This window comes from Pygoscelis adeliae, unplaced genomic scaffold (genome assembly GCF_000699105.1).
Source record: "Pygoscelis adeliae isolate BGI_AS28 unplaced genomic scaffold, ASM69910v1 Scaffold120, whole genome shotgun sequence".
In the NCBI taxonomy this organism is placed as follows: domain Eukaryota; kingdom Metazoa; phylum Chordata; class Aves; order Sphenisciformes; family Spheniscidae; genus Pygoscelis; species Pygoscelis adeliae.
The window spans coordinates 2012863-2037131 of NW_008824032.1; the positions used below are offsets into that span (position 1 = coordinate 2012863).

The 24269-nt window shown below is 39.3% G+C and overlaps 1 protein-coding gene across 2 annotated transcripts in view; it reads left to right on the forward strand.

The window, feature by feature from the left end:
- The first annotated feature begins 10778 nt into the window (after positions 1 to 10778).
- Positions 10779 to 24269, forward strand: part of WARS2 (tryptophanyl tRNA synthetase 2, mitochondrial) — a 23785-nt gene continuing 10294 nt past the window's right edge. Inside the window, exons 1-2 of one of the 2 annotated variants that reach the window (XM_009329185.1) lie at positions 10779 to 10856; positions 11903 to 12160. In XM_009329185.1, coding sequence (XP_009327460.1) covers positions 11906 to 12160 — 255 coding nt within the window. In that variant the 5' untranslated portion in view covers positions 10779 to 10856; positions 11903 to 11905. Of the gene's footprint in view, positions 10898 to 11902; positions 12161 to 24269 lie in introns of both variants that reach the window. The other variant, XM_009329177.1, reaches the window with a different exon arrangement.

Genomic DNA, 24269 nt, shown 5'->3' on the forward strand with positions numbered 1-24269 from the left:
TTTTTAAGAGATTTGGATACTACTGTGATAAAAAAACATAAAACTTCTTTAATTTCTCTGGGAGGGAAGTACTTAGTTGGGGGGGCATTCTTTAGCTTTTTGTTTTGTTTTGCTTTAAGATTGTGATGGTTTTGGTACTTAAAATGGTTTTATCTATTAACTTAAAAGCAGATCAACATTTCCTATATCAAATAACCTATATTTATAATTTAGAAGTACGATATACTTTTCTTTACATTTTGACAGTAACGCCTGTATCATGTAGCAAACTGAGTGCTAATTCTTCACTTGTTGCTATCAGTTTTATTCTATTGAAGCAGTGTACACTTCTGAATTTAGGTATATACCAGACTGCAAGTATTAAATGTTAACCTGTATTTCGCATCTCTTGACAACACGGAATGGTTTTTCAAAGCATGTCAGTGTTCAGCTGCTACCTGTGAAAAGGCCTCAATTCTTAAATTTTGTTAAATGTAAGTAGAAAGACTTGAATCTTGAAATGCCATGAGATCTAGCCTATCTAAATAGAACTCTAATTTCTCTTCCATCCTCTTTGGTCATTGCACTTTGACCTTAATCGTGCCTATATAAGATCATACGCTCAGAGGACCAGAAGAGACCCAACTAGAGGTGATCTGGTGCTTCCCCTGGCCCAAAATAAAAATTAGCTGCCCCTACATCTTTATCAACACATCTCGTGGGGGGTTTTTTTGTTTTTTTTTTTTTAATAAAGAACCTCTCTAAACACTCTTCTGAAATGTTTTCTTTTTCTTACTGTTGGAAAGTTTTCTTTACATCTGGTCTGAATCTTTCTTACTGCAACTTAAGCTCGTTGTTCCTTACCCTATTAACCATGGTCCCAAACATCATATGTAGAAGCCTACATATTTAAGGCATGTTTAAGACCTTGTCCCTCCACAGTCTTCCTTCCACTGGACTAAATCTCAGTTCTTTCAGGCTTTCCTCTGTAGTCTTATTTCTGAGGTCTCTCATTGGACTTGGTTGTACTTCTATGCCCTGTTTCTACCACTGTTTAGAAACACAGGACCTAAAACATGTCCCAGTGCTCCAGCTTGAGGCCGTCCTCATCCCGAGCAGGATGAATAAATTGTTTTGTGTCTTCTGGATTTTAATCCAATTCATACATTCCTGTGCAACTTTTGCTGTATTTCATAAAAGTGGTGCTTTTGCAGCAGCATGATATTGATTCATACTCACCTTCTAAAATGTTGCAAACCCCAAATCCTGTTCTGCAGTTGTTGCCTGGAAAGGTGTTCTCCTTCCTGTGTTTGTGCAGTAGTTCTTTCTGTATAGATAAATAGTATCCTGTTTTTTCAGACCGTTTCTTTGCTTTGTCGATATAATTTAGAGCCCTTATCATCCTTCCACCTTTGTGTCATCTGCAGATTTAATGAATACTCTTTATTTCATCATCCAGATTACTAATGAAGATATTAAAATATTAAATAATACTGGACCCAAGAGAAAACCCTGTAAAACTGTATTTGGTATATCTTTTCACAACCACTGTAAGCCATCAATAAGTGCCGTTTTGGTTTTTTTCTGTCCAGTTCCACCCACAGCATATGTTATGTTTCTTGTGGGAAACTGAGATAACATTGGAACTTAATGAAAATTAGGATATAACCTTCAGTACTACTTCTCCATTCTAGCATCTTTTGTGCTATAGAAGGTTATTAGAGTGATCTAGTTCTTGAGAAACACTGCTGTCTGCTGTTTATAGCTGTAATTTCTTCTAAGTTCTTTATTTGTTCCTGTATTTTGCCAAGAACTCAAGAAGTTAAGCTGACTGATACAGAGTAGCTCCACTTAGGTGAGGTCCTGGAGTGGAGTATGAGGTTCTCTGCTCGCTCCCTGGCCCGCTGCTGCTGTGCCAGTGTGCTTTCTGTCAGCCTACGGGGCTGCAGCTGGATCGGGAGGAAGGCAGACCTGGTGGGTGCTTCAAAGAACTGTTTCCAGAAGGCAGATGTGTCCTCAAACTTTAATTGTTTGGTTGCTGCTGGTTCAGCCACATTGTTCAATGAACAGTAAACTAGTTTTTCTATGGATTTGTGTCTTAGGGGTGTTCTCCACAGTGTAATAAGTCTGTGTCTCTGCTTCCTCTCCTTTTCCCTTGTGCCACCTTCTCCAAGCAATGCCTACAGTACTGTAACTATCAAATTTTCAGCTTTAAGCATTGTGTGCGTCATCTAATGGATTTGGAAGCAGCACGTACTGAACTGGCATGATGTTTGTGCCTTGCCCAGCTGGCCAGAATAAAAAGCATGCTCAGCTCCCACTGCAGCCTCCTGTCAGTGAGGCGCTAATTTGGTTAATCTCTTAGCACCTTACCTGTGTGGTAGTTGTAAGAACATAGTGTTAAGTCCTTTACCCTTTCACTGAGTCTGGGTGAAATGGGCTGATAAAGCCTGCAGTTAATGTCTGTGGTTAGGTAGTTTGGTTGAAGAAGCTTTATGTCTTAGCTTAAAAAAAGGGAGGTAAATGGTTTGAGAATAGTTAATGCAGGGTTAAGGCTGATAGGCTGCTGCCTGTCTTGGACCATTTGAAACCATTAACTGCAGTTCTGTGTATGTCTTTGAAAAGCAGGAGGTACAGAAGTAGCACATGTGTCAGCATGCGCTGGACTTGCTCTGTAACTGTGCCTCTTTGGGGTATGTCTCAGCTTTGAACAGATGCCATAGCATGCTGTCCTTCCAGTTGATGTGGAAAACTGTAGGGAGCACAGCACAAAAAAAAAGACAACTATCAGGCTGTGTCCTTGCTAAGGAAGACATCATGGTTTAGAGTAAGATTGGTGACCGCCGTTGGCTGCATGCAAGACGCAGTGCTTGGTTCCTTTACCGACTGTGCACAAACCCTTCCTGCTCTGTCAAATGTTATCACCACCTCTTGTCCTAGGACCTCTGCAGAGTACTTGAGCCAGCTCTTCTGTTTTGTAGACTGCTGGCTGCTTAGAAGTCCCCTAGCCAGAGTTTGTATAACCTGTTTCACTCAGCGTGGGAGGGAAGGGTCCGTGGCTGCCTTGGGTCCAGAGGTACCTTCTGCTGTGTGGCAGTGTGAACTGCGGCAACCTGCTGTAGATAATCCTTGCGTCTGTCAGTACAGCTGTCACTAGCACATGGAGTGGCACGTGGAGCTCATAAAGGCAAGTGAGAGAATACGTTTGTGGGACGCAGCATACCACATTAAAGGATCCATTTGCTTAGTCATCTTTAACAAGGCAGCATGAGAGGGCAGCCTAACCCAAATGCAGTTATACTGTATTCTTTTGCTAGCCCTAGAGAGCAGGGTTAAATTTATAGGGTGGGGTTAGTATGTGCTGTAAATGTTCCTCCTTTAAATGTGTTTCTCATTTTAAAGATAAATATTAAAATCTTACTTAAGTTTAAATATAAATGCATTTGACAGTCAAGAAAGGGGTATCAGGCAGTGCTGTTTAAATCTTAATTTAGTTCAGTTTCTGGGCAATGAGATAATCCTTTCTCAGAAGCTATTTACCTGAAAACTTGCTCTGGTCTAAGTACGTTTCTTTCTAATTTAATGTTAGATCTTTAATCCCTAATTTTAAGAATCAAGCAAGATGAAATAGCATTTGTACCAAATGAATTTGATGTATTGAATTACCAGATCAAGATAAACATGTTTTAAAGGTTTCTACAGCAAGTTTGCGGAGAAGTAATTGCTTAAAAAGCAATAAATGAAGTAAAGTCCGTAGTACATAGACTGCTTCTAAGTTTCCCTTTTCCTTCAATTTTTTTTCTATCTCTAATAACATTAACACTTAAATTGTCCCAATTAGGCTTTAAAATTTATGCTTTAGCTAGTAAAATCTGACTCGTCTGGTTTCCCTTCATTTTGCTGCTTAATAGCTGTCTGAAGACAGGCTTTGCTAAGCCAATATTAACAGACGAGCATATCATTTTAGCAATGAGAGCTTTGAAGTTGCAAAGTATTAATGAGGGAAATAAAAAACCATAGACAGATGCAAAAGATGCAGTAGTTGGGGACTGTTGTCAGCCAAAGAATTTCTTTTGTCTCTGAGGTTGAGGCAAGTTTTTCGGGGTTTTTTCTTCCCTTTTTGATCCCTGTTGGGAGGATCTTCGTGTTTGAAATTTCAAATTTTTGAATTTGTGTGTTTTACTCGTTTCTGTATTTTCTTAATGCTGCTCTTTCTTCCCTTTGACTTTCACATTTTCTTTTCCTCTGGCAAATTTGAACTTGCTTCAGTTTGGGACAACTAGGGCGAAATGAACCGCCACGACTAAAATTATAACAAGAAGAGCAAAGTCTGTGAATGATCCTTTGCTGTTTCCTGCGTCGTTCCAGTCTCATTAATCAGCGCTGGTGCTGTGGAGGCTGTGTGGTGTGTTATGTCGCCAGCACAGCAGCTTCTCCGTCCCTTTCCCCCACCCCCTGCGTGCCTACACAGTGGGGAAAACTAGAGAGGGAAGCCATCAATCTTTCCTGTCGTAGATGTCAGCAGTGATTCTCCTGTCGGCTTCCTGCTCTCTCCGTCGTGCCCACCACCTGTGTTTAGAATTAGCTCTGATGCTGCAGATCTCACTCGGCTCTTCACCTGTTCTGCCCTGACTAAATAGCTGTTAAAATAAAGCAGAGCGGCTAAGTGCTATAGCATGTGAATAGTAACCACCACTGTGGGTTGCAGGGTGATTTCTGCTGCTATTGTACTGCTGCTATTGTAATACTGTCATAATTTTCTGTAACAGTGGTTTTTTTAGGTCTGAAATCTCTTGCTTGTGTTTCAGCCCAAAAGTGAGCTTCTGAGCAAGTCTTTATTTAATGTAAAGATGGAAATATTTATTAGATACATTATAGATAGAGGCATAAGCCTGTCTCCTATTAGCTTGCTTGCATAGCTTTATGAACAAAGTCTACAGAAACTGGTTAGTCTGAAGCCTTGTACTTAACCTTCAGTTACTCGAAGAATACAATTAGCAAAAGATTCTTTGGGAGTTTATTTTTATACCTCTATATATGGTTAGTGGGGGCCTTGAAAATGTAAGTGTCTGTCTCCCCCATCACTGGGTAGATTGAAAAGCTGAGATGTACTGCCTCTGTACTTCTAGGGCAGGATTAATGTCATCATCGTGTGGTCTGTTGTGTTAAATAATAGGTCTAAACCAGACTCTAACCAGCCCAACTTTGATGTATACTTTTATGTAATTGTATAGATGTTTTCCTAAGCAGTCCTGAGAACTGGCTGTCTATTGGCAGCTTTCTCTTACCTCCTTGACTGGATGCTAGCTTTTTCTGTTTTTAAAACCCACAAAGAGGTGAAAGTGTTTATAAGGCATAAGGTTTCATTATAATTGTAGCTTGTCTGCTGTCATTTCAAGTGTGTGACGGCAATATTTATGTGGGGTTATAAAGAAGAGAGGCTCTGTGTAACTCCTTTGTGAAGTAGAGGAACTGATTTTACTACATATTTGAGAAGCAGTTTTCTGTTGACCGTGCCAGGCAAATACGTGTATTCAGCAGGTAAATACTTGTATTCAACCCTCAGAGAATTCATAAACCTAAACATGAAAGGTATAGTCAGGATACCAAGAATTGGCTGGTGACACTGGATGTTTTGATCTGCATGGATCTTTTTAGTGTGGATTCTCAGCACTTTCAGAGACTTGAATTGGTTTCTTCTTTTGAATGAACGCAATTTGAGGCTTCCCAAATCACTAGTTACCTCTCCAAATAGCTGTATTTTGTATCCATGGTTTGTGTTTCAGTATGATGAGAGTTTCATGCTTGAGTTTGCCTGGCGCTTATCCTGATCAATTTAAAAAGAAAAACAACAAAAAATCTTCCTGGTGAAGTCTTAAAAATCTTTAAAAATGTAAAAATAAAATGAAAAAGGGTAACTTGCTATAATTTTAAAGGAGGCAGAGGTAGCTCCTCATACAAATGAAAGGGGGACTTACCATTCTAAATGTTGCAGATGTGGTGTTGAGCTCATGGAAGGAGCCCTGTAACTCTATGGTCAGTGTTACAAAGAAATGCTTTCAGCAATGGGATTGTCTTTTACTTTCCACTTGATTTTTAGCTTGGAAAAACAATGCTAGATTATGGTTAGCTGTACACTTCCATGCTTGTTTTTAAAGGAATCTTGAACTCTTACTTTCCAGACTCTCTAATGCTTAATTTTTAAGAAAGACATGTTTTCACAGATTTTTCTAAAGTAACTATTAATATTTCAATTTCAATTTTTAAGCTTGTAAATGTTTTTCCTGGGTAGATCCTTAGTTTTTTTGAAGATGTCTTGTAGCTGTTGTGTTGTTTAGATATCAATTATATATATATCTCAGAGTAATAAGTACTCAAATTGTACAGATGTCTAAATTAGAGGGTATTAACAAAGTAAATTTGAGTCAGCTGAAAGTCATGGAATGAAATAGAGAAACTTTATTGTGAAACCATCTGCAGATGGTTTAAGAAGCATATGGCATCCTGCTCTGGAGGTTGCAAAAAGCTTTTAAACACAATTGGAAATGCAATATGTACAGCTACCAGCATCCAAAGAACTGCATAGCTGCTTTTAGGGTTTAGTGCTGCTGGGCTGGGGAAGCGCTTGGAAGCTTCTCTGGGTGCTCTTTAACAGACAAGAGATTCCTGTGTCTGCTTTCTGAGATGAACATTTTAACCCCTAAAATTGATTGTCGTCCTTCTCCAGGTTTCCTATAAATAATGAAAGGTGTTGTTTTCTGATACAGAATGGCTGACCATGCTTAGTATGTGGAAATAGTTTGGCCCACTAAGGGCAAAAAGCAAACTGAAACTCAGTCTAAGGCGAGTATAAATTTTTAGGCAGTTTGCATGTTTCTTTTAAAGATTTGGTGGTCTTCAAAGCTGTAAGATTCAGTGGTCTTGAAGTCAGTCTGCCCATGTTATTAATAACATGAGAAAGCTGTGTACGATACATACATTTCCCTATATAACTGAACAGCATCAAGTTGACTTTACTAATGTTATTTCATAAAATTCTTTCAATTAGACAAGCATGCTGTTAACACCTTTCCTTTTAAAAATAAAGCTGTTTGTGATGGTCTTTAGGAGACACGCAGATAGGATTTCCTTAACTCTCGTAACTTTGGTGTCTTCTCTAGTTCTGGCGCATTTGTCTCATGAGTAGGGAATGAGTGTGGTTTTGACTGCTGAATTGAGGCCTTGACAATTGTAGCTCTCCTTACTGCAGGTGTGGCATATGACATAAGCTTTGCTTGAGTCCAAGAGAGCAGCGTTGGATTTTGGAAGCTGTCATCTTTTCCAGTGTACTCTTTTGCATTGAAAATGGATGTGGCCATAGTGCAGGGTGTCGGGGCCAGACTTTAGCCATCCTGCTCTGGGACAAGAATGTAATGTTTATTCCTGATTATTTGAGAACATTTGGATGTTGACAGTTTTTGAGTATAAGGAGCAGCAGTTGTTCATCTCATCATGAAAAAGGAGGTTAGGTAAGAGAACACCTGAATCTTAATGGGTTTTGGGCCAAGCCTCATTTAAAATGCTGCTGAGAAATGCATTGTGAAGTTTGGAATTGCCATGTAGAAGTCTTATTGAGAGAAAACAAATAATAGATGTTAAAACATCTGTCAGATACTACACTCTTAACAGGAGTGAAGGTTAACATGCAGCACTACTGGTGTAGGTGCACATACCACACAGAGTTAAACATACAAACAGCAGGCTCACACTGTGCTTACTACAGATGTCTGAATGAGTGAGTGCCTGTGGGCTGGAGCTGCATGTCTTGTGGCTTTCACTCTGCTCCATTGGGAAGTCTTCACTCCTTTTGTTTTTATCCTTTTCCAACTCCAGTACTTTCGAGCACACAGCTCCCATCCCCTGACCATTGAAGTGCATTCCAGCCCCATGATTTCATGGTACCAGGCAGAACTCCCCTGCCACGCTGCTATGCTGCCCGCTGCTTCTCACAGAGTGAACAAACAGGGAACATAAACTCTCTCCAAAGGAGTAATGTTCTCTGTATATTTTTAGTGCTAGAAATCCAAGATTCATTTAAGGGTGTTTTGTGTGGGCTTTTTTTAATATAGACTTCTGCTAACGCAATGGAATATTTCATACCACCCTATTTGCTGTAACATCTCGTGCTTTATGTTGTTAAATGGAATCAAAGGAGTTAAAGATGAAAGACTTGTAGTCAACTGGTCCCTCAGCTGGGAGCCTGTGTGCGTTTGTTCTTTATAATGTATTTGCTAGTGCTTTACCCAGGTCCAGCCTAGCTCAGTTTTCCTTATTGGATTTACTTGTTTCTGCAAATTCCATACTTAGGTTAAGTAATTGCTGAGCCTTAGACTCAGTATAATACTGCTACTGTTTGTTTCTCATGTTTAACTTGATATGTATGGCCCATATACTGAACAAACCTTTTATAAGTAGTTGTTTACCATTTGAACGTACAAACACCATTAAAGATGCCATGCTTGCTTTCACAGGTATACTCTTCACTGGATAGACAGAGAACTTTGTTATCTCTTTATGTGAAACTGTGTCCATTTTACGTTGTACTTGGGTGTTTTCTTTCCAACATGTAGTGTGTAAACAGATGCTAACTTATGTAGTGTTACAATAAACTTATCTTTAACTAGCTCAGTGTTACCCTTCAAATATTTGGAGTTAGTACAGAATTTGAATGTATAGTGTATGTTGAAACACTGATATCTTGTATTTTCTTGGTGAAAAATGTTCTCACACTACCTGCCTAAATGTCTCTATTGCGTTTGTACCATTTCTTTGAGTGCATGATTCTCAAATTAGGGGACATAATTTTGCCAGTACATCAGATATGTTCATAGTGACTTAATCTACAGTGATCTGGGAAGGAGGAAAAGGCAGATCATGAACATGTCTTGGAAGCATATGAAGCAGGGACTGTGGCTGCAGGGGAATGGAGTCTGCGTGACTTGGGGACCAACAAGGTTTGTAGGCAGAACTGTTCTCCACAGGTTCAGGGTGCCAGCTCTTTTTGGGTCAAGGTATTGGTGCGTGAGCTGATCTGTGCTGACTGCACAGAGATTCCTACTTAACAGGCAGTTACCCCAGGGGGTAGAGCTGTTTCTGCACTGAAGTAGCACTAGCGTCAGGGTCCCAGGGAAAAGAAGCAGTAACATCAGGAGACATTCCAGGTGATGCTGTCTTTGTCTAGACTGCAGTTGAAAGATGTGCAAGTTTCTGCAGAATGCTTTAATGTGGTCATCCTAACATACTTTATTTGATGCACATCCATAGTGGATTTCTAGAGCATCATGAAGTTTCTTAGCTATTCCAACAGTGCAGTTAGGAAACATATTTTATATAAAGTCACTGGAGTCAAGGCAGTAATAGCTTCCTTACCATATGGCATACTCTGTGCCTCTTTACTGTCTTGATATACCATGCAAGAGCTCTTCTGGGAAGCAGGGGGTGGGGAAGCATAAGTGGAGGAAGAAAAGAATACAGGAACACGGGAGGGATGAAACTATCTGATAAGAAAATGGAGAGTAGGGCTGCAAGAAGCCATAGCCTGTGTAGAAAAGTGTGGTTAAACAGGCGTATAAATGGGCAGTGGAAAGCAGGAAGCACTGTGGGGAGAAATAATTGTGGGAAGGAGCATCAGGATTTGAACTGAGTGAGGGGAGACAGGGAGAGGAGAAGAGGAAATGTGCTCTGACAAAGAATCAGCTGTTCTGGGATCCCTGTAGGGACAGAACACCGTCTTAGTGATCATCTATTTATAGCCTTGTTTTCTTCTTGAGCTCTTATTCTCTTGGTGAAGAGCAGGAACATGGGACGCAAAAGACACGTTATGCCTGTGAAGTACCTGTTGCATTGCCTAGCAACTGCTCTACGCCCTTAATGATAGAAGCACAGCTCTGAAGCCTAGAGAATCCTGAGTTTCTACAAGACTTCATTTAATTTATGTATGCTGGGATTCTGTATGCCTCCTTCTCTAGGTGAGCACCTGGCCCTTCTCAGTGTTAACAAAAACTGACTGCAGTCCTTGGGCCAGGTAGTAGCTTAGTGGGAGGCGAGGGGCTTCTGCGAGTGGTGATGAATGCTCTGATATAGGTACCTAGAAAAACAAGGGATCAAATGGCAAACAAGGAATTGAGCAGCATAATTCCATTTTTGTGTAATGGAGAAAAGAGGCATGGGTGGTCAAGGACTGGAGCACGAGAACTGGAAGTTAGAATTGCTGTTGGAGGAAATGGTGTGCTTTTCATTGCAGTGACTACCTTGCAGCACCTGTGCTGGTTCCAAGAGCACCGAGGAACTGACTCAAGAATATACCTAGAAGTCAAGCAGATATTTGGGATGGGGTGAGGGGGTTACCGCCTGGACTTAAATGTGTAGGCATTTATGTGAGCAGGAGAAATTAGCATGCTGCTAGCCCAAACCTGCTCTTACCTGTCAGCACAAACACTTAAACATTGGATAAGAAAATGGTCTTGATCTGAAAAACAGGCTTACTTTGAAAGCAAAGAGAATTTTTCAGCAGATTTTGAAGGAAATTGGCTAGTTTTTTTCTGAACTATAGATCATGTTAAAAAAAAAAAGTCCTATTCCACTTGGAAACACTTTCTCATTAATTTGGCCTTGACTTTTACTGCCATTTTGTGTGGTTTCATAGTTGTATGACTTCATTATTTTTTTTCTCATCCGTACATTTGTAAGAGATTCACAGAAATGAAAACGGACTACAGCAGTAAATAAATTCTCTCTACTTTGTTATAGATGTTGCTTATAAAATTTAGCATGAAAAAAAATCATGCAGCCAGAGGCATAATGAAGCTGATGTTCCTGCCACACAACAGAGTCTGAGGGTTTGTATTGTGCAGCTTTGTGACTGGGACTCCCTGCTGAGGTTGGTGGGACCCTCATTTATAAGTTGAGCAGTCTTGCATGCTCTTACAACTTGGCACATAACAAGCATTTTCACATAAAACATGCTGAGTTACTTTCTGAATACAGTGGAATTCTTTGGAAAGGTTGGGGAGGTAATTGATCATATGCTGACAGCTTGGGGCAGTGAGAAAATGGTCAGATGGAGGGCTGGGATGCAGGAAAACAAACTTTCCAAGATGGTAACCGTCACTTAGCCAAGCTATACATGTTTTAAGCTTTTTAATCTTTGCTCACAACCTCAGCTTCTTAATCATTTTTGCTGCTTCTCTGTGAACTCTCTTCAGATGTTGACATTTTACTGGTACTGATGCATCCACAGTATTCCAGGTGTGATCTGGAGCTATAGCAGTATTTCTGTGTAGAGCCCTTTTAGAAACTTTATTGCTGCCAAGATGGGTAGTTTCAGAACTTTGATAATCTCTTTCATTATTCTTTGACCATTGGGTCAAGGACTAGGTTTCTTTCAGGAACCACTCAAAATGCTCTTTGCAGCTAGAAAAATAAGACTTCGATGTTCATGGGAGTTATGATGGCAATCTACTTGGGTATTGCATGTGCTTACAACAAAAATGTTTGCATTTCTCTATGCTGTGATCCTAAGTTTCTGTATCAGAGTGGATAATGTACTAAAGAGAAACACAGCTTCGGTGCAAAAAAGGATGAAAGAATCTTCCACTTGGTTTCTGAGATCTAGTTTTCACTGATCTTGTTTACAGCTATGTTTGTTTGCATATGCAGTCTGACAGCTTAAAATTAATGCTAGTTGTCAGTCTCTCTGCAGTAAGATAGAGTATTTTGACTGACTGCAATTATTTTTAGTCAATCCTGAGGTAATTTATTCATTAATACACTGACAGAAGGAGAGAACAGACAGGCGTAAGTGAGGCTTTATTAATTACTTTAAAATATAAAAGAATCTGTCAAAAAAATTGCATGTGTTAATTTTACCAATGCTTTGTAACAGAATATGGTCGTGGATCGGATTTTCTCTGGTATTCAGCCAACTGGGACGCCTCATCTGGGTAACTACCTTGGAGCCATTCAGAACTGGGTGAATCTGCAGGAAGAGTGCAGCTCAGTGCTGTATAGCATTATGGACATGCACTCTCTCACCATGCCCAAGGAGCCAGCTGTCCTGCGCCAGAACATACTGGACACCACTGCTGCCGTCCTTGCCTGTGGTATTGACCCAAAGAAGTGTTTCTTGTTCCGACAGTCGCTGGTTAGTGCTCCTGTTACGTTAGATTTGTTTCTCATTAAGTGGCTTTCCAGACATATTAATGAATGAGCATAGCATTACTGAACTCCTTTATCATCTTTGTGTCGGTGGTCCTAGAAAATGATAGCAATGTTGGATTTCAAACTTATCCCTTGCTGCTGTTTTGAACTGGCTGAAATCATGACCGAGAAGTTCATTTAGGGATAAGTACATTTTAAATTTCCCAAGTAGAGCTAGGAGCTTGTGCGGGTTATGAGTAGTATACCGAAAAGACCTGTTAGGAGAGCATTAATTTAGCTCAGTAAGTCTTATTTAGTCTGTGCAACCATAAAGGCAAGTAAAACATGTTTCTATGGTTTTGTATCAGCACTTACCACTTAATCTGCCAGCTGCACAATATCTCCAACAGGTGATTGGCATGGTAAATTTTGTATCAGTTCCATCGTAATCACTAGGGCGTTCCATCTTCTCTGAGATTTTTTTTTCCCTTCTTCACTATAACCACCTTTTCATATGCACCTTTTTCCACCTGATCTGATAATTCACATGTGAAATATTTGCTGCTTCTACTGACTGCCCCAAGAGGTATGGGGCTTACCTTCCTACTTGGTATATGTCAGCCTAGTCTATCGCATGCTGCGTTTTCCTGGAACACAACTTAGTTTCTTGCCTGATTAACTTTCTGTAACTGACTCTAAACTGGCAAACTTCTGTAATTTCCCACAGAGGCAGATGTGTCATAGCTTCTGCTCTTGTGAAGACATCTTTAAACGGATGTCTGACTTGCAACAGAACTGCAAAGGTGATGTGCACAGGGTCTGAATTTTATCAGCGTGAGATGAAATCATGCTATTACATTCCTCCTTTGAACATGGTTCTTTACAGGCAGAGTTTCCTGTGGTTGTCAAACTGCAAATGACAGTCGTAGCTCCATATCCCTGGTGGATATTGAAATGATGAAGACAGATACACTTCCTGCTTCACTTTTCCTCTGTATTAAAAAAAAAAATCTAAATCGATTAGCTCAGAATTCTAGTGGAAATATGTTTAAATTAATTTATCCTTTCTTCAGATCTGTTTATCCTTTTAAATAAGTTACCAACTTGGGTTTTAATTTGGCTCTACTCTGACTTAACTTAATTCACATTGAGGCTGACATTAGCTGGAGTAATCTAAAGGTGAGTTACAAGCCAGTGATGCAGTAAAAACCACTCTGGACGTTTGTGTTTTTCTTGTTTTCAAGCAACTGAACAATTCAGTTAGTTACAACACAGGATCAGTGACTAGATACACAGAGAGGACTCTTCAGCCTAGAAGAGAGATGATTTGCAGGTTATAGTTAGAGAAGAATAAAGTAAAGGTTTATAAAACTGCAAGTGAAATGGAGAAAATAGATAGGGGGCAACTGTTTTATCTGCTGAAGAACGTGAACTAACAGCTATCAAAATAAGTTAACACCTGGTAGATTCAGCACAAGCAAAACAATGCTGCATTTCATGAAGTCCACAATTAGGCTACAGAACTCCCTGGCACAGGATACAGCGTATGCTGAAATGTGTATGAATTCAGAAAAGGACTCGACAAATTAATCTGAAAAATCTGTTGAGGACCATTATATACCTGAGGTGCCACTTCTGCAGGAAGTGCTGCAACCACAGTTGGGAGAGTATCTATGCCTTTCTGTACTTGCGCTCTTTTCTGTTGGTTGCTGTCAGAGATGGATATTTGATCTGTTCCAGTGTTGCTTTTCTTTTGTTCTTATGAGTCTAAAAGCTAAACTACTGCTGTTCCAGGTCTTGCTAAAGCCAGCACGCAGACTTCCCTTGAAGCCAGCAGATTATCAGTGAGAATCTTACACTGCAGTCAGCCACAGAAAACATGTTGTATCTTTCACAATATAATAATGCAGAGATTGAGTCTTTGAGACCCCAAAGAGAAAGTATCAAACTCAAGAAATGAAGAACTGTAAGTGATGCTTCTACAGAACTAGTACAGTCAACAACCAATGAAAACTTTAGATAGCTAGGCTTGAAAAATGTTCAGCTTTATCAAACAAAAGTTTCCACCAAAGCTGGTTCTGGTTTATGTTGTGGTGGTTAGGCTGGCTTCTGTTAAATAGACTACCTTTTATCTTAATTTTTCTGGGTGTCCTTATCTGTCCAGATCTAATGGGTTTTCTTCTTATTCACTCTAAACCATTAAGTATTTGCTTTCTGTGGGCAGTGTCTGATGTCTTGAACCATGTTCTTACTAATACTTATCACACATACAATTCAACTTTCAGAAGTGGCTGATTCTAGCAGATTTTTGTAAGCTCATAGTCCTTCTTCTGCTTGCAGTGTGACAATTACAGTTGTTAGTGAATCCAGACTGTTTCAGTAATGGTTCAGGCTGAAGTGGTTTTTTGACTTCCCAAAACCAAGTCTATTCAAGCTGTATGTAGTGGTCAGGTATACCCAGAGATGCACTGTGGTCTGTTACAATTGCATTGGCAGGACCAGACGTTTCTCTGGAAGCAATTAAAAGGAATATCTGCGTGTAGCTCTTGATGCGAGGAAAGGAGACAGGAACCTTGCTAATGTGATTATTGTTTTAGTATGATAATGAAATAGTACGTTGTGGAATGTCATAATATCGACATGATTGTTCCTAAAACTAAACGTGTAAGATAGATTGCAGCTATTGCTAATCAAGAAAGTTTATTGCTTGATTTTGGATTCATAATTGCTCAGTTTTCAAAAAAGGATCTGGCCTCTCCTTTTCAGCCACTGTAGCAGTCTCCAAGGGTGGTCTAAAAAGTCACAATTTTGTTTACAAACACTTGGCTGAGGTGTAAAGCAAAGTGACCAAAACCGATTGTATACTGAAATCGGTTGTACTTCCCGAGGTCATCAGGAAAGCAGTGAAAATCCAGCTGCAAATAGAGAACTGGTTTAGGTATATGGTTACGGACAAAGTAGCTTTCTGTTTTCAATACCAGATCAAACTGATAAATGAGAGCGTTCTCAGTAGATTAACGGGTACAATTATGGCTGTATTTTTAGTTCTATCTTGAAAATTACCAAATCTATAGATCACAGAAGTGCTCCTGCAGTTAATTCTGATTAACACTGCTGTTCATTTTTTTTAAACAAACATCATGCAATGAAATTATTACGAAATATAAGAACTTTTGGTTTTAATCCCCCAAACCAGCTACAACTAATGACTGGTAGCACCCTGATTCTGTAGCAGTATATAGCAAAATGAAATTCTTGTACTGCAAAAGTATGCTAGTAACAGTAAGCTCCCATAAAGAGAATTGCTCATGCAGTCACTATTGTAAAAGCTCCCGTGTCCTCTTACTTCCTCTGGGTTAACTTGGGCAAGAATGGCCTAGAATTGCTGAAGAGGGGGTTTGGCTTACTCTTTCTGTTCTTTCTTTCTGTTGCTACTTGTGTTGCTTCTCTGGAATATGTTTGCCATATGTGAAAAAATACTGATTACTTTGTTTCTCGAAAGGCATGTGCATTTGGTAAGGGTTTCATTGTCAGTAGACTTTTATTTACAGCAGGGTTTATGCAGATCATATCTCTAATCCAGAGCTATCTGAAATACCTGCCTCCAGAGTTTTCCCACGTTTTATCATCCTTTCCAATACAAGCAAGAGACAAAAGGCTGAACAATATTAATCACAGATTGACTGCTGGGAAAAAGTGTGGTGAGAACAGATACCTCTCACGTTTGCACTAGATCCAAAAGGTGCTGCCACGATAAGGATACAGGTGAAATTGTCTTGGAGTCCCAGAACTGATTTCAGTGATGTCCTTGCCTTGCAAGTAAAATGAAATAAAGGTGAGAGGAATTTTGCATAGTGATTTTCATTGTATCGCTTAGAAGGGTATACGGCCTCTGTTCTTATGTATCAGATATACAGCTAAGTTACCTATAAAAGGAAAGTGATAGTTTGATGAAAATTAGGTTTGTATGCTTAAGATTCTACCATTTGTAAATTACAGGGTTTTTATAACATATATAAAACAGAAAGTTAATGGCTGGCTGTATATTTGGTCTCCATACATAGCAGTTCACCAAATATCTCCCACACTTACATTACCGTATACAAACTTAAACTCCAGCTTAGGGAAGTAGTGGCTACAAAGAGCACGTGATGATAACTTGAAAATACTTAGAAGCAAGAGGGATGATGGTGAATATTTAGGGTAGTGTTTGGAACCACATTGTCTGTGAAGGGTTATAAACAAGCACATTTTAGAGAGGATCTGGGAAAACACAGTTGTGGAATATGTTGGACACCAGAATAGCCTCCCAGTGAGAGAAGGTCTTTCATTACAGCTTGATTAATTAAACTTTCTTAAGTAGGAAGACAAGTCATAGAGAGTGACAATTTCTGTAAAAATAAAAATAAATGCATATTTCAAAATTATGCATTTTTATTTGGAGCACAGCTGCAAGATGTATGAAATGCTCTTTGCTCTTAGAGAAAATAATGTCAAGACACGCTTTGAGTGGCTGCCTTTGCCTACCAGGCATAAAAGAGAAGTAAAAGAATAATGACTCATACAACGTATCCTGAGAATACTAGAAGAAAGAGCAAATATATTCCTTAAATTGTACCATAACTGATAAAAGCTGTAACAGTCGTCTTTCATAAAACTTAGAATGTTTTATTAAAAACAAAAAGGACTACGGGGGCAGGGAAATAAGGAAGACAGTAAGCAATCAGCACACATGGTAAGCTTACATGGTAGAAACCATTTTCTCTGATTTCTGGTGGGTACAATATACATTTCAGTTCTTACCCATAACCCTCTTGTATCTCATCTGCTTCACAGTCAAAACAATTTTAGAAACTGCTGTTGCTTTTATGTGGTCTCAGGCTGTTCTTCCTGTCCACCTACCTATCGTGGTAGACACATGCTAAATGTCCCAAGAGAAACTAAAATTCCATCAGAGTTGATTCAGCAGGCAGTGGTTGATATGCTGCACTAACACTTCTCTGAGGAGTCCTGTGAGTTTCTGGACAATGTAACGTTCAGTTTCTGGGCGGAAGATTGCAGTTTTCAGCCTTCTGGATGGGGTGATTTATTTTTTGAGTATAATCAGCTGCAGTATTCTTGCAGCGTGCAAGCGAATTGAAGCAGTAACACTGGGAGGTGGGAATTTGCCAATTTGTCTTAGCCTTAACTCCAAAAGCCAAAATACAACAATTTAAATGTGTGCACTAACTGTTTCACTGCTATTATTTTCCAGAAATACCCAGCTGCTTTGTTTTGTGGGCAGAGTTTGAATGGATTCATGCTACTTCTTGTCCAATTTTCAGAGGGGCTTAAAAGCTTCCATTGCATCATAGCTTATAAATTCATTTAAGTACATTAATTTAGCATGGTCCATTGAAAACTTCCTGTCATAAGAGGAAGTATGTGACTATTTAATTTAGAAAATTATTCTGCTTCTCTCATCCCTCTGTTTTCTCCCCCATAGGACTGGGCTAGACATAACTAGAGCTCAGTGGGAAGAAAAGTCATGGTTCAGTAGGATTTTTTTTTTCTTCCTTGATTTACCTGGTTTATTTCATACTATTATGTAGCTGTTATATGTTCCTCTCTCCACCAATCTGCTGGATACACCAAGCTAATTACTCAAATAATATTGTGGGTTAGACTAGGAGAATGTTTCTGAAAATAAGTTTATTTCATAATGAACAAAGGGACAGAAAAGGGCGCCTGGGCCAAATTACTATGCTCTATCTGGGTTTATTACCAGTATAACCTGATTCCAGTAGGGGTATTCTGCTCTTTGGAAAGAAGAGACAGATCTTATTTCTGTACGTTTTAGCCAAATATAAACAAGTATAAGTTATTAAGTTGTTCAAAGGTAATAGTGAAAGCTGTAAATACTGATAGATTTACCAATGATAGCTAGATAATCACCCCCCAATTCAATACATTGCTCAACGTGTTCTTTAAATTAGATGTTGCCTTTGTAACCATGAACATATTCCACTTAAACTTGAATTATTTCTTTGAACAGGAATTTGGGCTACCATGTCAAATTTTCTATCATAAAAGTATCTGGGTGTTCAGTTGCTGTGTATTTGATTCAAGAGCAGTCTAATTGGTCTTGTTTATGGCCTCGTTATTCTCTCTAGCTGTATAATATAGAGATGCATTACCAACTATCTTGAACATATTGTTTGCAGACTTAGGCATTAATAAAATCTTAACTCTTATTCAAGAAAAATAAATGTGAGCAGCACTTTCTAAAAGGCCTCTTAAATTTTTTGGAAGCACTAACTGGTACTTCTAGAAGAGACAAAAATCCTAAAAAAAATGTTCATTTCTTTTGAAATTTAGGACACTTTCTTTCCTCTGTTCAGATTTCTTTTAGTACACAGCTATCCAAATTACCTCCCCAGACCTGTTTGTTTGTCCTTTACACTGTCAAAATCAAATCTTGAAAATTTATTGCCCATTTAAAATGTAGCCCTTAATGAGGTTACACTGCTGAGGGGAAGCTGTTTCCACATAACAGATACGCAGCAAATTTGCAGTCCCTAACAGAGAAGGGCTATAGGTTGCAACTTGAGGAAATCCATCTTGAAAATGAAATGCTGCATCTCTTTTTGCAGGAAGCCACTTCAGCTGCCGACACACAACTTCGTATAATAAGCCTCAGAAAGCTAAGTTCCAGTGTTGCTGATTTGCCTGTTTTCAGATCTGCTCACAGTATCCATGCCTTTCCCTCTGTTATTGTTCTTGAATCTTATTGCTGCTTGTCCTCCTCAGCTGTATGTCTCTGCATGAGAAGTCATCTAGAATTACTCGGACTAAAAGTAGCTGTTGGTTTTCCATGTATATATCATCAACTGTGGCTGTGGCCAGGGAATAGCAGCAATAACTTGGTAGGGAAAAGCTAGGATCAAGGACAAAGTAATAGATCTGCAGGGAGAAGCCCTGAGGTTGTACTTCAGCATATAAAGCCCCAGAGATGATCCAAGTGTACAGTGTGATCCGAGTTTAATAACATCAAATGGCTGCACAAGTGAACAATTAAGAAGCTATTTGTCTGTAAAGAGGGAGGAGCAGAGCACTCAGCCAGGTGAAGAAACAGAGATGTTTGTGCCTTCTAGATAACTGCTCGTTATCATTTAGAAGCGGTCACCTCTGTTAAATAAGTGTGCTTAAAAAAAAATAAAAGCAATCTGACTGTGCAGACTCAGGCTTGTCGGGCCACGAGGAAGGAATGTAAGTAGTTTGTTCTGGAAATAACTCTTTGATTCGTGATTAGTAAGCCAGGTTGTGGGGGATGCTTAATGCAATGGAAATTGAAGGAGGAAATGTGTCGCTGGTAATAGCAGAGAGATGACCATCTCGACCCTTTGAGAAATGTTGATGGTTTTTACAGACTTGTAACAGATTAGGAAAAAAACCTGTGTTAAAGTGGGAGAGAGCACAGAGCAGGAAGAAGGAGAGAATCTTGATGTATTTACTGAGAAAAGCAAAGGGTATGATTTGGGCTGTCTAAAAAGAGAGGTTAAGCCTTTTTTGTGAAAACTGCTAAGTGGGAAATAGATGGCCTTGTAAGGGAAACAATAAATAGAGGACTTACAAGACTGTTAGTCCTCCAAATACTTTCAGCCAAGCTGCAAGAAATATTTCCTGAGAAAATAATGTTTATATTGAAAACAGGCTATTATATTCTTTCAGGACACAAAAGTAGCTGGAGTTGACATGAAGGATTTAATGGGATAGCTGGTTTTCCGAGTTACCAATGATCGTGACATTCTTGGAAGCTGGTTTGACATACAGTTCAGGAACTGCACTGGTTGTGAGTTTTGTTCACTGGAGATGAAATTCTGTTTTTCTGTGTTTTGTACTATTTTTGTACTGGGGTATTTGGGGGAGAGAACACTGCTGAGAAACTGATGTCTTCATTGGAGAAGAGCTAAGCTTATTATTATCTGTTCTCTTTTGGGAAGGTGGGGCATCTGAAGCACATTACAGCTCCAGAGGGTACTTCTGTTGTCAGATTTTAAAATACAAACCAAATTAAGTTCTCTACTGGTCCAAGTATACACAGAATAACCTTAATTGATTGGAACTCTATATACTTTTATTTCCTAGAGTCATAGTTAGATTTTGCATGAACTCCTTTTTTTAAAAAAAAAAAAAAAAGAAAAACAAGCAAAAGACCTCTCTGACAGTCCTACTCTTTTTAATGAAAATTGTGTGGAAAGTGATGCTTCTTTGACAAAGATCTTCCTTGCAATGGCATGATAAATGCTACCTAACAGAATAGGAAGCAACTGAAAATCATTTGACAGATTGATACAAAGATGAGATGTCTTTTCTCTGTTTTATTTCATTGTTTGAATTTACTGGAGGGATTGCCTCTCTCCATAATACTATGGGGAAATAAAAATCCTTGTGGGTGAAGATACCAGAATCTAACAGAAAATGTGGTATTAGGATTGTGCTACTGACCCACCAATCAAGATGATGGTAGCGATCAGGAGATGTTAAGTGAGATGAGAGAAGCTGCAAATTTAGTTCAGAGAGCGATAGTATTACACTTCAACTATCCACATATAGCCTTTATCAGGATGAGACATACAGATAAAATTTTTTGATCCAGTAAATTATGCTTCCTAGTTTTTCAATCTTTAGAAATGATGCCATTCTACATTTGCTTTTGGGTGGTGCACAGGACCTAGTTCTGGATGTTTTAGTGGAGGGCTCTAAGTAGTAGCAACCTCATTATAGCGGTATTTAGCATTGTGGCTGGAGAGAGCAGACAAAATAAAGTGCATGTATGTTCTATTTCAAGAAAGAGAGCTAGGTGAAAATGAAGTCCAATTGTCAGAAATAAATAAACAAAAAGCAAGAAAGCTACAACTATCCTGGAGGTCGTTTTTTAAAAAAACAAACATATTTTTAAAAAACAAACAAAAAAACCCAGTTAAATGTATGACACCACTCATAAAGAAAACACTGGTCCAGCAAATCCCTTTCCATGGTTCCGTAAGTTAGGATACAATCATAGGAAAAGATTAGATTTTCAGAAGGGAAAACTTTCCCAAATAAGAAAAACAAGAAAACATATAAAATTGGCAAGTCCCCTTTTTTTTAAAACAAAAAATTAAGAGGGCTAAAAAAGAATTTGAGGAGCATCCTGCAGAGGATTCTTAAGCTGATAACTAAGTGGTCTTGTATCAACAGGAGGTCATTTAGGGGATCAGAGAGCGCAAAGTATAGGAGACACTCAGGGTTGATAAGGCGCTAAAAGCAAGGCTGTTCTTGGTATTGGACTTTGCTGCTGAAGGTATTGGGAAGGTTGCCACTTTATGCATTTTGTAGCAGCAGATCAGAAGAGCTAAGTCAGTTTATTGTAAATTTAGAGAAACTGTTAGATAAAGACAGACAGTTTAGACACCAGATGGCATTCAGCTGGGAGTCTGAAAAAACTCAGATGTGAAATGGCAGAACTGGTGGCCAAGGCGTGCGGTCTGCCACCATAAATGGTCAGTCTGCCACCATTAATGGTCACTGTGCCAAAGGAATAGTAGATTGAAGTCATGTTGGCAGTACGCAAGCAGAGCTCTAAATGGGACCATGGAAACTACAAACTGGTGATTTTGACTTTCATCTTACCAGGGATGGTAGAGTCTTCAACAAAGAATAGGACGCTGAAGGCATGAGTAAAGTCTCTTTAGAGAGTCGCTATGGTTTCTTTAAAGGGAAATCTTGTTTCACTGAACTGCTGGACTCTGTGGTGTCAGTAAGCATGCAGATAAAGGGCATCCCAGGAACATAATGGATTTAAATGTTTTGAAAAGCCTTTGACAAGGTTCTATATCAATTCTTACTAAAAAAAAAATACTGGAGGGAATGTTCATTACTAGTCTTGCAGCTGGCTAGAGTTGAAAGCCAAATAGGGTATAGTGAACACTTTTTTTTGAATGGCACAGTCAGTAGTCATATCCCTCAGGGATTCATGCTGGGAGCAATTCTGGTCAACATCTTCATTCGTGACCTGAAGAAGGTAGTGAACAGAAGTTTGTGGACAATGCTAAGTTCTTCTGGGTAGTCAAATGCTATACCAAGGAAAGGAACTCCAAAAGGACTCATAAAACGGAGTGGGTAGGCAAATTAGTGGTAGAAGAGCTTCAAAAGCAAAACAAAGCATCTAGGTAAAAGTAATCTAAACCTTCTTTACACAGTATTGAAGTGAGTCACAACACAGGAAAAAAGTCTTGGAGTCATCATTGGCAGTTCTCTGAAATCATTGGCTCAGCACAAGTAATTTTCAAAAAAGCCAACAATGTCATCATCACCATATCACCAGGAAGGGTATTGAGAACAAGACAGAGGAGATGTTTTGTCACTATACAAAACCTTGGTGTGCCCATATCTTGAATATTGGGTAGAGCTTTCGTGTCTGCATCTTAAGAAGGAGTAGTGAATTAGAGATGATACAAAGATGGGGAATTAATGCTACAGGGCATGGAGTTGCTGCCTTAAAAGGAAAAATTTAGACATCTGGGATGCTTCAATTTGAAGAGGAGAAGGCTGAGGTGTAGATGCAACAAAGAGTTTAGTGGATAAATGAAAGTACTTCTTTACACGTCAGGTTTGAACCTGTGGAGCTTGTTGCTGCATGTGGTTGTGAAGTGGGCAGTATCAGCAGGTTCAGAAAGGGATTAGACACATTCATGGAGAACATGGATACTAACAGGACTGAGCCAGGGATAATACCTTCTGATATTCCCTAGTACAACAATTATGGATGCTGGAGAAGTATGAGGGGAAGATACTGTAGGGAGCGATAGGCTCATGTGCTCTCCCTAAACGCCATCTCTTTTTGCTACTCCTGGAAACAGAGTGCTAGGCTACAGCTACCTCTGTGATCCAGTACAATATTATTTCTTATGTTCTTATGTTTTGGTTGTTTAATGAAGACATTTGCTCAGAATTTTAAATGGACTTGGGGCAAGAGGCTGACTGAGTTTGTCCAAGAGAATGGCTTCTCCTAATTGTGATCCATTGGTATTGCTCAGTGCCAGAAAAGAAGAGTAGACTGAGCCTGTATTTTACTGGTATCATATACATCTTCACTTCTTCCAGTTCCTTTGTATCCAAAGTTAGCCAATCAAAGTGATGGAGTACTGTAGTTTAATGAGTAACCACATTTGAGCTGATGCACGGTGACCGACCAAATGCAGCAATTACCTGCCCCTCTTGCCAAGTAAAACACAGTAGCTTAAACCATGATTTAGTCTGACAAATGATTTGTGGTTTAAGCCTAGTACCTTTTGATTCACAGACCAACATACAGTCAGTTACTGCAATTTGGGTGATGAATGTTAACTCATTAGGCTCCAGTACTGAAATTTTTTCCAGCTAAAATCTCTACCATTCTGTGCACTTTTTTATAATTTCCTCCCCCTTTTATCAGGCTTTTTCTTCACAGTATTCAGCACTTTAGCCTTACTTAGGAAAGGACTGTGTGTGTTTGAGAATTAGAAGTGGGTATAACTTGCTAGGGCCCAGAACTGCAGATTCAACTCAACAAATGCTGTTTAGATCACTTGGTGTTTTGGTAACGGATGTAATGTCAAAGCCACTGATGCAATGAAACACACGTGCAGTCTTGGCTGTGGAAGCAACGTCTGACAGAGATGGATCAATGACTGCATAGCTTTTAAAGGGAGTCCTTGTCAACACAAGTGCAACAGAGCACCATCCCCTCTCTATCCGTGACTAGAAGAAAGGAATGAGAAACCACTTTGAACCAGATGGTGATTCCTTCTAAATGAAATAGGGGTCTTGAGATTAGTATTTTCTATGAAGTTCAGTTTACTCTTTGTGTAGAATCATACAATCATAGAATCATTTAGGTTGGAAAAGACCTTTAAGATCATTGAGTCCAACCGTTAACCTAACACTGCAAAGTCCACCACTAAACCATGTCACTAAGCACCATGTCTGCATGTCTTTTGAATACCTCCAGGGATGGTGACTCAACCATCTCCCTGGGCAGCCTGTTCCAATGCTTGACAACCCTTTCGGTGAAGAAATTTTTTGTAATATCCAATCTAAACCTCCCCTGG